This window comes from Pezoporus wallicus, unplaced genomic scaffold (genome assembly GCF_028554395.1).
Source record: "Pezoporus wallicus isolate ANWC-B61680 ecotype Strahan unplaced genomic scaffold, APGP_CSIRO_Pwel_v1 contig_13954, whole genome shotgun sequence".
Taxonomy (NCBI): Eukaryota; Metazoa; Chordata; class Aves; order Psittaciformes; family Psittacidae; genus Pezoporus; species Pezoporus wallicus.
The window spans coordinates 3,208,944-3,226,492 of NW_026638000.1; the positions used below are offsets into that span (position 1 = coordinate 3,208,944).

Below are 17,549 nucleotides of genomic sequence, written 5' to 3' on the forward strand. Positions count from 1 at the left end.
GTCCTGTTCAAGTGACACAGTGGCACAAGTCAAAGGCAATTATAAGAGTTGTTGAGAAAAGGATGCAGTAGTTATAGCCCTGCTCCATGAATGACAAGAGGTAACGATTAATGCAGGATGCATTCCTGAGCATTACCGATTCTCACAACATACAGCTGAAAGAGGCTGTTAAATGTTTCCAAACCACTTCAAGGGGAAGCAGGGGCCATGCAGTTGAAAGACCTGCCTGCAGAGGGGACCTGATAAGATCGCAGAGATCCTTGTCACTTCATTCCCTGCTTTTCCCTCTAGCTACAGGTGACCCAGAGCGGCAGGGTGAGACATTTCAGCCACACGTCTCAAAGCAGAGAGGTGCTACAGCAGTGGGATCCTTCCTTTTCAGTTTGTAGGTGGTAGCTGCCTGAGGCTCAAAGCTGAGCGCAAACCAAGCTACCAGCATATGCCGGCCTCTGTCTATAGCGGTAGAGAAGAGAGGGCAATGTGCTAGGTTTACCTCTCCCAAGAAGATTAAAGAGCACAATGACTTTAGCTGTCCATATGCTGGTGGTTTGCAGGATAGCCCTAAACTAAAGTGGAGTGCATGCTTTGGAAAGAAAAGGTTGGTTGAAGTGAAGGAAAACTATGAAGTAAAGAAGATAAGGAGGGCAAAAATGTGGGGTCGGGAGGGGGAGCTCATAAAGAAGCAGTAGCAAAAGACAGGAAGGTAAAGAAAGCCCCAGCAGCAGTGAGACACCTCCACATAAACCACAACTGATACACAGATAGACTCTGCAACTCATTAAAGTTGTAAAGTAGGTATGCTTTTATTCAGCACTGAGACACATGGGGGATAGCTCCTCCAAAGGCATGCGTGCCTCACTAGTGTTTCCCTCTACATTTATTCTCTAAAGTTATATATATTCATAAGGTTGCACAATACACCTATGCATATTCATGTCTTATCCCCTCTTCGTATTATAATGAGCTAGAAGGTCCTTTGCGCAGTGCCACCCCCCCCCGGTCGTGGGTGAGGGTCTCAAGATGAAGTAAATGAGTCTTCCTCTTGTGAGTAGGGGTCTTCAAGATGAAGTAAATGAGTCTTCCTCGAGCCTGAACTTTTCACTTCTAGTCATCACGTATGCTCTTTAGGAGTTTGGTCAAAGTCCAAACCACAAAGCTGGTCTTCACTGGAAATAAGTAACTGTTTCTCCCCCTTATCAATAGCCTATTGTCCTGCTACCGCATGGCAAGCTTGACAGGTATTTGCAAACAATGCTTCCTCTTAAACAGGCAAAATTTCTTTATCCTATCTTGCACAACCCCCTTGTACAACCCCCTTGTAATTGGTCAACCCTCTGCATCACAACAACCCCCCTGACAATGCAAAAGAACAAAGCAGGGAAGGATGGATGGAGAGCCAGTGCCCGCGGGAATAACCTGGAGAATCGGGACTGTGCCCCCCTTTGAAGCAGCCACACAACCTGGATGCAATTTTCATTTCCTGCAGGGAAGCGCGGCCTTGCTCTTTCTGAAGTGGATAAACCAAGCCTCGTAAAACTAATTGTGGGAGGTGGTTTGACACGAGGAGCTGGAAGTCGAGGTTTGGCCTCTCTTATGCACTGAGCAGTGAAGCAGAGGTGCTTCAGATTAACTTCCCTTGTCCTTGAGGTGCTTTCTTCCCAAAGGCTTTTGAATCTGCGGTGATTGTACTGCTGTTCTGCAGAGCCAGAGGTAACTAAGTCAGTAGCATTCCTACATGGATGTCGTTAATAGCATTATTTGGGGCTGCTTTGTGATAAACCATCAATTTATCAACTTCAAGCCCATAAAACCGGTGTGGTAAAATGCAAGTGTTCCCTTTGGTTAACTTCTGGGGGAGGAGGAGGCACTGATAACATCTACTTCATTGATGCTAGTGAATTACCAAGACATAATTGGCTCCACATTCACTGTTGGCAAAGAGTGTTACTCACAATAAAAGTACTACCATTTAAGTGAAAAGCCATGTGGGATTACCAAAACTCCATTTAGAAGTCTTTAGCTCCCTCTGACTCTTTTTTAATGGGGAAAATACCTTCAAAGGATAAAGATGTCTATATGGCTGTTATGGTGGCTTTCCACAAGCAAGTCTTCTAATTTTAGCATTATTAACCAATGTGCTGTGGGGAGCATGTATGCCCGTCATGAGGCAGTAGATAGAGTTCATTAGTTTATATTTTAAGGGAGGAAATGGTGCTGACTAGAGCTGTTAGAATTGATAATGACGGGAAAATTCAGCACTTGGGTATTTAAGGCTGAATGCTGCTGAAGTGAGACTTGCAAGGGTAAATGTAGGTGGAATACAAGGCACAGAGCAACTGGAGGTGAGTCCATGGGTCTAGTTTTGGGAGGAGGGGTAAGGGGAGAAAATGGCCTTTTTAACTGTGAAGCAAAGCAACCATCAAAGCAGTTTTGCAAATGCTCCCTGATCCCAGCTCTTTTCCAGGGTTATTTCTGCTGAGATGACCTGACATTATCGCTGTTATGCTGGGGATGTGACTGTCCCCTGGGGTGGTTTGAAGGGGCTATGGTGCAGGACTCCAGCTTGGGAACTGCAGCTTCTTGTTCCCATTGAGTTTCTGCTGGTTCATTTGTCCTCTGAGCTGGGGAAACGCAGTCCGGTTCACTGCGGATAGTTACCACCCTCTGCTCCAGAACTGGCCCAAATCATAGAACCATAGAGTCCCAGACTGGTTTGTGTTGGAAGGGACCTTAAAGCTCATCCAGTCCCAACCCCTGCCACAGGCAGGGACACCTTCCACTAGAGCAGCTTGCTCCAAGCCCCTGTGTCCAAGCTGGCCTTGAACACTGCCAGGGATGGGGCAGCCACAGCTTCTCTGGGCACCCCTGTGTGCCTCAACTCCTTCCAACATCCATTTTTTAAGTGGGATTGCATGGGTACTCTGCATGCTGGTGTACAGACACATATGAGGCCAGTTTTGCCAGCTGTCTCATGGAGAACATGGGGCCAATCCACAGAATTAAGCATTGCAATCCAAACAGAGAGATTTGGGAAGAACCTTAATAAAACTGCCCAGTAAAAACCTGTGAGGATTTAGAGGATTAAGTTCTTTCTTTCTACTCCTCAACAGCATTCTGTGCAACATGTGGGCATTGCGTGTGTTTTGGTGGTAATTTAAGGAATATATAATCTGCATTTGGTTATTCTCCCAGACTGTCAGTAGTAATAACTTGAATGAGGAAGACTTTAAAAAATGCATCTGGCAACTGTGGCTGTGTTGGGCTTGGTATTATTATTCTCTTTTAAAAACCCCACATTTAAGTCAGAGACACCAGAAACAGCTCCAAAATAGGGCATTGTTCAAGGCCAGGCTGGAACAACCTGCTCTAGTGGAAACTGTCCCTGCCCCATAGCAGGGGGTTGGAACAGGGTAAGCTTGAAGGTCCCTTCCAACACAAACTGTATGATTCTAAACCCAGTAGATACCCCCTGAGCTCTAACATACACAGATAACTTTCCAAAGGAAGCACCAGGGCTGACTGTGCTATAGAACACTTGGCAAAGTGGGGGGGGGATGATGTTGTGGGCACCCCGGAGCCCCGGGAGAGCAGCGTTGTGCTCGGTGCCGCCGGTGCGGCGGGCGGGCAGTAGGACCCCGCGGAGGGGCGGTTGGGGCTCATTTGTTCCACGGCGAGGAGCGCAGGACGGGCTGCAGCGGTCAGCAAGGCTTTTCTTGCCAAAATACCACAAACCAACCCCAAACCAACCCCCAAACCGCTTCAAAAAGAAAAAAAAAAACAACAAAACCACCTTCAACTCTTCTTTTTTTTTTTCTTCTCCTTCCTAAGAAAGCAGAGCCCAGCTCATCAGCAGGAGGGGTTTTGGAGTTAACTGCATGCAGGAAATCTCTCACATCCTGAGTCCCAGCTCGCTCCTCTCTGTAACTGTATATTATGGGGCTGCTCTCCAGCCCCAGCTGATGAAAGTTTGTCTCCCTCAGCCTGGGCTAAGATGTCAAAGCGCCTCCGCGCCCAGCGCTTCCCCCCCCCGGCGCGGGTGTCCGCGTTGCTGCTCAGCCTCGGCTGCCTGCTTCCAGCATCCCCCGCCGCTCAAGGTAAGCTCCCCACGCAGCCCCGCCGAGTTCCCCTCACACACTTCCTCGCCCGACGCTCCATTTTTAAGGGGACCAGCACCGGAGCGAGGATCCAGCCGCGCTGCCTGCGCTCGTTTTGCGCACCCTTCCGCTCTTCCCCCCCCCCCCTTTCCTGGCCTCCGCCACGCTGCGCTCCGCTCTCCCCGGGACGCGTAAGTCCCGCTTCTCTGCGCGGCGTGGGGACTTCCAAGCCTTTCCAGGGAAAACTCCGCTTTGAAACCCCGACTTCCCCCCCCCCCCAAAATCGACCCTGCAACCCCCAGGGTGAGCGGAATGGTTCGGGGAGCCCCCGCTGTGGGGATGTCCTGGGGATCCACAGAGTGTGTAGGGGTGCGCTGCAGAGTCCTAGTGACTCCCGGTGTGTGTGCTCTTGGGGGTCCTTGGGGACCCCCAGTGCGAGGGGGTGCTGGGGACACCCGGTTTAGGGGATGCGCTGTCCGGTCCCCAAGACTCTATGTGTAGTGGCTGACCTGCAAGGTCCCGGGGACCCCCGGTGTGTTTGGGTGCCGTGCTGGGTCCTGGGACCCCCAGTGTGGAGGGTCTATGCTGGGGACCCCCTGCCTGGAGTGTGCCCCTTTGGGGTCCTGCGGATCCCCAGTGTATGGGAAGGTCCCCTGAACCCCTTGTATGGGAGTTCCCTGCAAAGTCCCGGGGACCCCCGGTGCGTGTATGGGTGCGCTGCGGGATCCCCGGGACCCCCCGGTATGCGGGATGCGCTGTGGGCTCCCGGGCCCCCCCGGTGTGTGTGTGTGGGTCCCCATCCCATGCAGCAGTTTTTCCCGCAGGGTCCCCATCAAACAGCCCCCTGCGGGTTGGGGCCGAATTGGAGAGGATTGTCAGAGCTCAGACTTGTTTCCAGCCGGGAAGGATCGCCTGGAAAAGCCAACTGCTGATGGTAAAAGAGTCCTCGCTGGGTAGAAGTTGCTGGCTGCTGTGCTCATTCAAACGCAGCACAAGGCAGTGATCGGTGCAGTCAGTCTTAAAGATGTTTTGCAGCACTGGCTCTGTGCTGTCCGTGTTATAGATGGGGGAACAGCCTGGAAAAGTGACTTGTCTCTTTGTATGGCAAGTCTGGGCCTTATTCTGGAATCACTGGAGAGCCCAGACCCTGTCCTCTTCATTAATCGGCAGCTGACAATGCATATTTTATGAGAGAGAGGAAGGGCAATTCTCTTGTATAAGTACATGTAACAGCGCTGAGGAGTGCGTGTGTCCCCATGGGTTACTACAAACTCCTGTCGTGGGGCTTTTTTTTCGTTGTAACTTTAAACTTGGCAAATGTTTGCTTGTCTCCAGATCTATTCACAGCAACTTTCACTGGGGCTTTGGCTCGGGATTTGCTGAGGGAAAGACAGAGAGATACTTCAGCACATTGAAATCCTAGGGTAGACAGAGCAAGTTGTTGCATTTAGTAGAGCACTTGGGATTTGTGTGAATGAATTAACAGGAGTTGAAGCTTTGCTTTGCTTCTGTGAGGGGTCTTAATTTCTCTTTGTCGACATTTGCATTTGCACCAAATCAGTGCTGGGCAGAAATTGTCAGGTAGATGAGGAGAAGTAGATCCCCTGCTTCCTAGTGGCTGTTCCCTTTGCATAGATGGAGGGTGGGTTGGATTGAGGCAGGACGTGTCTATGCTGACAGCATCAATGGCTGGACTGGATCTTGAAGGTCTTTTCTGACCTAGTTGATTCTATGATGGTGGGGCCAGTGGGCTCCTCTGTGTTTTGGAGGTGAGCTGGGACAGAGGGTGAACTTGACTACACTTCCACAAAAGTTTGAGTTTCAATGCTTCAAGCATTCACATACGACAGAAATGAAGACATGAATATACCTCGAAGGAGTTGTACCTGCAATAAAATTAGAGGGCAAATGGTAGGTGACTTAGATCTAACATACAGATGAGAGACGATAGTAGGTAGGGGTGGAAATCGTGTTGTGTTCCCTAAGAGCCCAGCTGAAGCTCTAAGGTTACATTTGCAGTGATGAATTAAGCTCCCTATAAAGTTTGTGTAAGCTGCTCATCCTTACAGTGCCTCTATTTAAATGTCTATGCTTGAGCAACAGCAGTGCTTGCTGACCCCCACAGCTCAGCTGGGGTTTGGGTCTGCTTTGCTGCATCTTCCCCACTCCTTTCCATAACACGTCCCATTTACATCTGCAGCCAGTGTGCTCAGCGAGCATCCTCTCCTTCCGTTCCATGTTTTTTCTCTATGGAAGTAGAGAACAGCTTTAGCTTTGCCAGAGCATGTGCTGCTTTCTTGGTCACAGAGGTGCTGAAAGTTCCAGCCGCATGTTTCGGGACCCGGTGAGGCTGCCTGGTGATGAAAAGTCCTCGTCGTGCTTGGCACACATCTCCACAAGCTTTGCAGCCTCTGCCTCAGCTGCCTCTGGTGCTGCGCCTGCTCCGGGCCCGGTGTCAGGGATGTGAGGAGCTGCCAGGATATCCTAATTTTTACATAAACACGTGCTTAGTGATTAAGGACGGAAGTCGCAGTTACGATATGACATGGCAAGAGACGTGCAGGGTGTGGGACTGCCCTAGGAACAGCTCTGCTATTAAACAGGCATTATCAGGTCATCAGTTAAGACAACTTAAAAGTAGCCTCGCCCGCCACCCACTTGTAGCGTGAGTTTCTTTTCCAGTTCTTATGGTTTTACAATTGCCCTTCTGGTTTTCAGTACTGCCAGCCCTTGGTTGCTGGCTAAAGGTCCTCATGGACAAAAAGGCAAACTAAGTGATGTACTGGCCTTAATAAAGCAAAATTAGCTTTGCTATTGCTGTGGCGGATGATATATGGGAGGGTAAGAGCTCATCTTACAGGCTCTGTAGCCTTAAAATCTACATTTATATAAGCCTTTTGCAGAGTCAAAGCTTTCCTGTATGTGTGCATAGGTAAACTCCAAATGAGTGTGTGTGGGGGAAGCTCTTAAATCTCTTTTAAGCATTAGGTGTTAGCTGGAGGGAAAATGAAAATCCTACAAGTGCAGTCTGAAATTCTTGGCCTCCAATTAAAATAACTTCCGTCAGCTTTTGTTTTCATTACTGATGGCAGCTGCATTGGAAATACCTGATGGAAGAAGAAATCTTCCCTTGTCGCTCCCTTTAAACCCAATGTCTCCCCCTTTAAACCCGATGTCTCCAGCACAGTCTGTGTTTCAGAGCTCACTTTCAAATCCTGCCTTCTCTCAGAGCGTTCCCATGTTTGTGGCAGATATTATGGTCTGTGTGTGATAATCACCTTCTTGTCCGATGATTATCCCTATCAAGTCCCCTGCAGGCAGCCTGGCATGAGCTCTCAGTGTCCATGGGGCTCTGCAGATCCATGCCAAAATACACCACCAGCCGAGGGTATTATGCCCACTCTTCAAGTCATGTTCGCATCATTAACTCTCCTGCTCTCTGGGGAGCTGCTGTGTTATTCACTGGTGTTTTGGAAACATCTCCATCCAGCCACAAAGAGCATCCTTGAACTAATGATTGACAGGCTACGTTTTGGGTGGCTTTTCATCCCGTTCGCAGCATGGAGCCTGCCCCGGTGGCACTTGTCTAATGACACGTGAGTGAGTGCAGCAGGTCAGAGCTGTGTTTATCTGTTACCTCCACTGAAGTTGTCAGCTGCTGCTGATGCTGTTGATCAGGGAAACCTGTTTTAAAAAGGCTGAATTCATGTAAAAGGCTTATTTGGTCCTCCAGCAGCCTGGTTCTTGCTTCACATATCCTAAACTGACAGATTTATCACTGCAGTCGCTGTGTTTCTAACATATCTCACGTTGCCAGTGCAAATTGTCTGAGGAATCCAGCTGGGCTTCGCTTTGTCAGTATTCATGTGCATCCTTTTGGGCATACCTGCTTGAGCTGTAGTATTGCATGTGAATGGTGAGCAGCAAGCTCCATTTGCCAGGCAAGCAGCAGGATACAGCCAGCAGAGCAACCTGCATGTGTGGCCAAGGTGCTTTAGCATCCCAGCTTCTACTGGAGGTGCCACCAAGCCTCCTGTCCCAGAACCTGGCTTAGAGACTGCATGTTTGAGGGCTGATGGGGTGGGTTTTCTCTTCAGTTTTGCTATGAGACTTGTAAACAGCGAATTGGGATTTCCAGGGTGTTTGCAGTTAGGTCCGAAGTACAGCTACATTTATGCATGTAGATGTAGGTAGATTTAAATGAGCTCTTAGGCAGAAGCTCTTCCCTGTGAGGGTGCTGAGGCGCTGGCACAGGGTGCCCAGAGAAGCTGTGGCTGCCCCATCCCTGGCAGTGTTCAAGGCCAGGTTGGACACAGGGGCTTGGAGCAAGCTGCCCTAGTGGAAGGGGTCCCTGCCTGTGGCAGGGGTTGGAGCTGGATGAGCTTTAAGTTTCCTTCCAACACAAACCATTCCAGGATCTATGAGAATGGCCAGGCTCTCCAGCAGGCTCTCCCCAGCTCTGTATCTCACACAGCATCCAGTCCCTCTTAGGATGCCAGGCCTTTCATGTTATTCATATTGGAAGGATTTTTCATTTAATGCCCTTTTCTGGTGGCTTTTTTTCCTCTGCATGTTCTTGTGTTTTACTCCATGCCATCTCAGATTTCGCTCTTCCTACTGCATGCACATTGTACTTGCGTTTCAAGTAGCTTTTCAGATTATTCCTAGGACAAAAGCCCACCGTCTCCAAAATGTTATAGTACTAAAGGCCTAAATCACATCTGCAGAGGCTTCTCTTAGGCTCTGCTGTGTCTATAACAAACTAAGCCCTGTTAAGAGGGTTATAGTTGATTCTCGATAGGAGAATGCAATCCAAAACGACAGTACTGTTTGTTTCTTGCTAACACAAGGCAAATTGCTTCAATTATGTTAAATGTTTATCTTTATGATAAGAGGATCACACTAAGGAAAGATGCTGTTTCTTACTAGATCCCTGCTCCAGGATGTTAACCCATCTCTGTTTCAGTATCACATGAGTTTGAGACTATGTCGATATTAAGTGTGACTTGGTTATGGGTGCTTCAGGAAGCGACTTAATGAACTGCATCATCTAATCAGAAATGCTGACTCCTTTGTTAAATCACTTCATGTTGTTTCATTATTGTTTTACACACCCTATAGAGGAGCTTGCTGCTTTCCATGACTTGGAGCTAGGATGAGAAATACTTGGTTAAATCAGGGATGGAGGATTATCCATTCACAAGGTCAACACGATAAAACCACTGATTAGATGAACACATGCTTTCTTGTCCAAAAAAATATGATCTAATAAGGCAAGAAGTGAAAGGTTTCATGGCCTTTTAGCCACGCTGGATAATACACAGCAAGGCATAAAAACGGCGTGCAGAGTTTGGCACAAAAGAGTCTTTAACTAGTTTATTTTGAGATACTCTTTAAGAGGAACTGTGTCAGTCCCTGTAAATTTAGTCTACTAGTATGTGTCATATGCACTAAGTGAAAAACCTTCTGACAATGGTGAAAGGGTGCTGTTTTCTTGCTTCTATTTAATGTGCTCTAATTCTGAGAACAGCTGATTGAGCAAGAGGAGTAAGCCTCGTATGTGACCTTTGAAAAACCATATTGGAATATAAACCTCGCCGAAACCTGGTGTGCATGGGATTTGGTTTTGATATAGTCATGTAAAAATACGACAAAAAAACTTAATCTGGACTTTGCAATGCTGCATTTATTAAGGTGAGCATAGGCGCCTGACCGTGCATGGAGGTGAGCATCACTGGTATCTTTACTCAGCAGCACTGTCTGTATGCAGTGATGGTAGCGTGATGAAGATCCTGTGTTACTTCCACAATGAGAAGATGTGGGGAGCAGAACTGTTTAGTCCAGATTATTTAAGTCTTTATTCCCTTTCTGCTATTGAGAACACTGTGGTGACAGAGCTCTAGCTGAGAATGAAATGTGGCCTCTGCGCCTGATAGGGAAGGATCCAGCATCTCACTTCTGATCCCTGCTCCTTTTTGAATTGGAAGTAATAAAACTGTATTCAGGTTAAATCCACTCTTGCGTTTTGACACAGATTTTAAAGTGTGAGGTAAGCATTCCAAGTGAATTAGTGTTTATTTCTTTATCTATTGCTTCTTCAGTGAGGAAAATGCACCCCACTGAAGAGACATTTTGGTAAACTCTTGCTGTTAAGGGAAAAGCGCAGGGTCGTTGTAGAAGAGATCTTCATGCTCCAGAAAGAAGCAGATTGTCTATTTATTTTGTGTCGGGTATGCTCCTTGTCTGATCCTCAGTTGGGATGAACTATCTCACCTCCATGGATCTGTCTCCTTTGTACAGCCTGGTGCTGATGTTCTGTGCTATTCACTTCAAACCTGCTTGACAGGATCAGAGGATGTTTAGGCTAGATGAGCAAAGCTGTGCTGGTGACCTGGGAACATATCCAGCCCTGAGGAAACAATAAAAGTGAATGTTCATTACTTCAGTAGCTCATCTCCTGAAGAAGCCTGTGAAGTTCTGGACTGATCCAGTCCTTATGGTGACATCTGTTGTAAGGTCACACACATAAACCTCTGCTCTGCTTCAAGAACATTAAGTAGCTCTTTAAGTTTCCCATTCATTCATGTTTCAAAAAACAGGGAGACAGACTTCAGAGGCAGCTCATGCTCATACAGATGCAGATGATTTTTCCCTTTCTGCTCTTGTGTAAGGCAAGTAGCAGGTACTCCCCATGCAAACAGCGACGCATGATGGATATTAACTCCCCAGCCCAGTAGCTCATTTGCTAGGTTTGGGAAAAAGCTACAAATCATTTCCATGCACGTTTACCTAAATTGATGCTGCAATTCATTTCAGCTGGATTTGCCGTGTTTTCAGTGTGATTTCCTGCAGAATGCCTGACTGAATGATGTGTGTGCATGGGATGAGCACCACTCCAGCTCCCACTCAGTAGGTTTTTTTCACTGATGATCATATATGGGAAGGAACACCCCTCAATACTAAAGATTCCTTATACTCAGTGAGGGAGGCAAGTAAATAATTGGAGAAAAAGATTGCGCTGTACTTTGAAGAGAGTGAGAGGAAATTGTAAGTTGGGGAGTAATTTGCTACTTCATTTAATGGAAAGCATCCTTTCTTGAGGTTTTGGCGGGGGAGAGTAATGCTGGATCTGGATTTTTGTGTAATTATCATAGAATGATTTAGGTTTGAAGGGATCATCCAGCTCCAACCCCTGCCACGGGCAGGGACACCTTCCAGTGGAGCAGCTTGCTCCAAGCCCCTGTGTCCAACCTGGCCTTGAACACTGCCAGGGATGGGGCAGCCACAGCTTCTCTGGGCACCCTGTGCCAGCGCCTCAGCACCCTCACAGGGAAGAGCTTCTGCCTAAGAGCTCATCTCAGTCTCCCCTCTGGCAGGTTAAAGCCATTCCCCTTGGCCTGTCCCTACAGGCCCTTGTCAAAAGCTTCAGCTTCATGCTGGGATAATGTTGGTTGGGTTGATGCGGAGTTAAGATGGGACATCCTTCACCATGGCATCCTGGAAATACCTGAGGGAAAGGCATTGTGCAACCCTCTATTTTTCACCTGGTTTTAATCCTGTCCTGCTTGTTTTCACACTCTAGAATGACTGGGCCAATTTATGTGGTGTCCATCAGCACTTGGAACAGGAGCAAGCTTAAAACAGGATTTACAGCAAGAGGACACAACTTCTCCTAAGCCGTTGTCACTTACTTTTCAAAGCTGCTTTAGTCTGAACCTTGCATTTACAACTTGCCCTCTTCTATGAACTCCCAGCGCTGAGCTCTTCCATGGGGGGATCCTGGAATCCATACCCATTACCTTGTGTGTCAAAATGCCCTCTGGTTCAATGCTTTGCTGCTTTAGGTCTGTCATATTTTGAAATGTTCTCATCCAGGGAAAAAAGGCAACTCTTTGGACTGCTCCTGAATAGTAATTCTTCAGTCAAGCATAACAACATCACAAATGAGGCTGGGCAGCTGTTTCCCAAATACAGTATATGTATATATTCTATACACATTACCAAGGTTGGTTTTCACTGTTTGAAATGTTCTGCAGCCTCCCTGCCCCCTCCTGCAGTCAATGGCAAATGTTGTTCTCAAAACTCCACTTGTCACATTTTGTTCTCAAGAACAGGGAGGATATTGAGATATACTGGCTTCTTTCCTTGAGTGCATTTCAATGTGTATTCCGTATAATGAAAGCCCAAATCCTTCTCACATTACTTATGCTTTAATCACACTGTGCTCTCCCAAGATTGCTTTAATCGCATTTGCATCAGCAGGAGTAACTCTCTATGATGAGCAATATTTCATCTGCAAACAGAGGAGACAGATCTTGGGCATGGGAAGAGGAAGGAACTGGCTGTCCTGGATTTGTTACAGCGCAGCTCTCTAGCAAGGAATGGTGTAGCATCCTGATTTGAGAAACTGATATTCAGGAATTAGAAGGAACAAAAGCTATTTTTACAGTTTTCTTGAGGACCTGTCAAGTGTGATAGTTTCCTTCTAATTTTCTAGTAAATGGCTTTTTGGCGTGTCTTAACTCCTGAGAAGAGCGATGCTGCCTGGTGCAGCAGACATCATTTTGTACTTCAGCCATGACATTACCCTATATGAGAACTGAAAAGTTATATAGATATTACACCAATATATAAACCATGTGTGTTAGAAAGACAAGTTCAGTTTTGAAATATTTGACTTAGCTATGCTTTTCACTTTCAATCTGTGCCAAACATGTGCTTGAATGACTGATGGAGTCATATGGTTCCCTGAATAAAGCACTTTATTGTGTGCAGACTTAGAGCCTTCCAACAGTTGTATTACAGAAGCTTGAAGATTAAGATGATCCAACTGCTTAGGGGGTATGTTCCACAATGAACATTTTATTTTCCTTCTTTTCCCCTCTCTCTGCCTTTTTCGCCTTAATATGTGTCATTAGTTTATTCAGCTGGCCACACAGTGACACTGGCAGCAGAGCCCTTGGTGGAGAAGAACAGCGAGTTACCTTCAAATTGAAGCTTTCACTCCCATGTCTGTAGTAAAATGTTGAACACATGACTTTTTCCATGGAGTTTATGGGATTTCGAGGGAGAGGGATACAAGGGCTGCTCCCTTTCTCAGATTATTTCATCAGCAGAATTAGATTTAAGAAGGGAATAGCTCATACAAGAACAAGTGATGACAGGAGATAGCACTTACGATTATAAAACTGCAATATTAAAAAGCATGTTTTTAATGCTGTTTATTTAAAGGGGATCGGTGTGTCTCAAACTCCTATTTCTCATCCGAGCGGTCAGTGCTCGTGAAGCTGCTCAGCGTGAAAGATGAAGCAGGCATCCTGCAAAGTCACACATGGATCGGTTCAAAGTTGACAGGCCTGTCAAGCTGGAGAGGGATATTTTTCCATTAGAAGCAGCAAGAACACAAAATTAACCTCAGAAATGCATGGAGTTGTCTTGCTGCTGCCTGTCCTTGGGCTCATCAAAGACCTTTGCTGACTTTTGGTGTTTTAAAACTGATGCACAGGAGTAGTAATTTTGCAACGTGAAGGAAAAGACATGATTTGAGCTCAAGAAGATCCATGGAATGAGTTGCTTTCTATAAGTTACTTGTGCTTAAATGCCTGAGGGCTTGGATTTGGGACTAGGGGGAGGAATGAGAAAACAAGTAAAACTTTGTTTTTAGTTAGGTGGCTTGCCTTCTTCTTTAATAATTATTTTCCAGGCAGGCCATGAAAGGAGCGATTTTACTGGATTTTATATTTTTTTGTGGAGAGAATCAATGTACTGCTTAGATGTGCATGGCTTAGCTGGAAAAATAATTTACGGTTTTGAACTCATAAAACCTTTACTGCGAGAGATAAGAGTTTTATTTAATGCACAGCCCCAGTCTTGCCCAGACTTTTGTGGTTACACACAGCTGAAGGCAGACTCTGTTCTGTGCCGTCTTATTTAAAGCTGTGGAAGGGCTGTTAGTGGGATAACGGGAAGTATCTTATCAGTGTGGTGGAGTTCCTGATTTTTGTCCTTTCTCTGGAGAGGGTGTCTGTGTTTTCAGCTGGTGGTTAGAGTAATGTTTAAGATGAATGATTGTCTGACTTTAAGGCAAGAGGTTGCTTACGTGATCCTGTGCATGTTACTGGGCTCGCTTTATCATAGAATCATACAATGGTTTGGGTTGGAGGGGACCTTTAAGATATCTAGTTCCAACCCGCCTTTCTTTAACCATTGTGTACTGGAAATATTGTGCTGGTTTATTTTGCAGCATTTGCATGTTTATCATACTATCATAATTTACATTTGGTTATATTTAATAAGTGACAATTCATTATTTTTCCTGTCTCAGTCAGAATGGGTACTGTTCTATAAAGTGTTTTCAGCAAGATTTGTGCCTGGATAGTGTTTAGCTTGGGTAATGTTTTGGCTTTTGCTGGCAGATGGAGTGAAAGAGAGGACTGGAAGCACACATCCCCACTTCTTGGCCAGATACTTGGATAGCTGACACTTCTTTATTGTTTGGCATGATACAGTCTCAGTCCTAATGTTCACAATTTCCATTTAAAGCAAGTTGATTTTTAATTTTACATTGATGCACGAGAGCTGGATGTGATCCTCTTTGCTCAGAAGCTGTGCATTGCAATCCTATCCAACTTTATGTATAGCCACTTTAAACTCTTGCCACCTATAAATGTATCGGCACCGGCAAGATAAATACCAAGAGGTGTATAAAGCTAAAAGACTATCATGGGTCCTGTCATCTTCGGTTTAGCAGATTATGCAAAATAATTCCTTTAGTTCCCTTCTTGTACTTCAGTCTTTCCACTTCCCTGCTCACCATGGCAGCCTTTCCAATCCACCAGCTCCAGGCTGAATTAATGCTTCGTGAATGCAGGTGGGGAGAAATGCCCACAGGATTCCAGATGTGCTTCTATTGTTAGCTCTCAGGAGTGACGTCAGCATCTAAACTGGGAACACCTCTTTTTATGCAGCTTTCCAGGGCTGTCTTTGCTTCATGTGGTATCAGTGTTATACTGAATAACATACATGGGTCTTTCCGTTGTCATTTGCCTTTGAAGACTACCACTTTGAGCAGAAAACTTACTAGTCCTCAAGGGTACAAACCTGCATTCTGTACTGCTTGGTTTCATTCCTTTGCTCCAGCCTGCAAGTTATTGGTTACTTTGGTAATATTCCTGTCCTCTGTGCAGACATTGTCTCCAAACCTGTTGGAGCACTGGATTGCAGAAGGACACTTGTACACATTGAGTAAAAGTTGCTGATAGAAATACTAATACTGATCCTAATATTGAACTTTGATGGAAACCTTCCGTTACCTGGTTGGTTAGCGATGTACTTGGTGGGTAGTCTCTCTGCTCCTTACCCAGTACCATCCCCTTCTTATATTTCCTAAGTTCACTTCCATGCTGAAGGGCAAATGCTTGGTCTTCCTCTCCGTGTGTAAGTTAGCTTAATAACTTTAAAAAGAAGTTCTCTTGTGAGTCTGGAGGTGTTAAAATAATCATCCCAAATAAGACATGGGAGAAAAGCAACTGATCAGAGGGATAAACCTCCTTCCCATCTGACGGGTGCCCCACTGGCAGTGGTGGCTCTGCTGGGATTCCTGCCCAGCTTGTAGGGCTGGTGGTGCAGAGTTGACCCAAGGGGTCCTGGGCTATAGGGGAGGCCATCTGGCAACAGAGCCTATAGGGATGCCCCAGTGCCCTGCCACAAAACTAATTGCCAATGGTCCAGTGAGTGCTGGATGCAGCCATGAGTATAGTCTGTTCTCCACAGCTGGAAATGACCCATCCAAACAATAGATCCCACTGACTGTGAATGAAGCTGAGGAAGCTGAGGAAAGCGAGGAAGGAAATGGATAGAGTACACCCTTTTTGTCTTCCACAGCATTGCCAAAGCACTGCGATGCAGAGCAGTGCTGGTAGCTGTTTTCAGGTTGCAGAAAGATTACTCTTGTCTATTATTCTTTTCTATCCTTAGATTATTCCTCTGCATTGTTGTTTTGTGGCTGAGGAAAAAGTAGATAGGCTGTGACTTACAGTTCTGAGTCCATTTGTAATATGAAAGGTAACACAAGGATAATATAATTTAATTTAGCTTTTTTTTTATTGTCCTGCTTTTGTTATTTTCATAACTTGGCAGTAACTGCAGTGGGTGACATGATGCGTGTCTGGATGCAGTGTGCTGGGAAGAAGGCTGTGGTCTAGATTGGTAATGGGCATCTCACAGAATCGCTGGGCTAGGCTTTAGTGAGGTGGTGGGGCTGTAAAAGCCCTTGGGTGCCTCAGGACCCTGACAGGATCGTGTTAATGTGCATGGGACAAGATGTGCAGGACTCACCATCGCTGGAAGGGTTCAAAACCATGTAGACAAGGCCCTTAGTGACGTGGTTTAATGGTGGTCTTGGGCAGTGCTGGGGAACAGTTGGACTTGGTGATCTTAAAAGTCTTTCCCAACCTGGTTGATTCTGTGATTCTATGATGGGACTCCCAGAACATGCATGTCCACAACAGGAAGGATGCACAGCCTCATACATTGGCTTTATAATAAATCTGTATGTTAGTAGATGGATGGTACTTATAAACCATCCCTAGTCAGACTCCTCTCTCTGTGGCATGCCAGGCGAGTGTGGAGCAAACCCAGCGCTAAGAGGATGGCAGGGTTGTACAGTTGGGGGGGGGGACATTTTCTCTTCTTCCTTCCACTTCGTCCCATTTTATCCAAACCCAATCGGTACTGAGAACATTCACCTTTTTATTTATCATAAGGACAAATAAATTGCACTGCCTGACTAAAAGCTTATTAATTTTATCTAAAGACAAATGTGAAGTATGTCTGGGCTTCCTCAGGAGGCAGCAGCCATTAAACAAAGACATCACATTGCAGGCTTAGAGTTTATTTTGTGCAGAGCTCGAAGGAACTGAAATATAAAGCAAAAAGATGAAAACTGCTCTCAACTTCTTTGCCAACAAGGTTGTATGATACTGTGCAAAGAAGGAAGGTTGCAGAAGTACATGGCAGATGAAGAATATTTAAGCCACACAAAAGCCACTGACAGATAACACCGACTCATCTCACGAGTTGTACAAAGCATCTTTTATATTGCTGGAAAAAAAAAGAAGAATAAGGTATGCTGCATCAGCCTGTGGGCTGCTTGTGGATCAAAAGCGTTACCTTCAGTGCAGGCTGAAAATAGAAAACAGATAGACACAACTGAGAAGTTTTTCATGTGAAAAAGTGGGAGACGAGCTTGTGTCAGGAAGAACGGGACGGAATTTCACTGAAATGGGAAATAAGTAGGTGAGTAAGTAGGTGCATGTGACACAAGAGATAGGAAACCTGGCTCTAATAGAAGTTTCTGGTGATACAGATGGCCTGATTTTCATCCCCTCTCACGACAAGTTACCATTTCAATTCTCTGATTTCAATTATTACACTATTTATATTGCTGTAACACCA

At 45.9% G+C, this 17,549-nt stretch overlaps 1 protein-coding gene across 1 annotated transcript in view; it reads left to right on the forward strand.

Annotated features, from left to right (window-relative positions):
• The first annotated feature begins 3,835 nt into the window (after positions 1 to 3,835).
• The window catches only part of ADAM12 (ADAM metallopeptidase domain 12), a 188,176-nt gene continuing 174,462 nt past the window's right edge, over positions 3,836 to 17,549 (forward strand). The window contains exon 1 of the mRNA XM_057408684.1: positions 3,836 to 4,094. Coding sequence (XP_057264667.1) covers positions 3,992 to 4,094 — 103 coding nt within the window. The 5' untranslated portion in view covers positions 3,836 to 3,991. The remainder of the gene's footprint in view (positions 4,095 to 17,549) is intronic.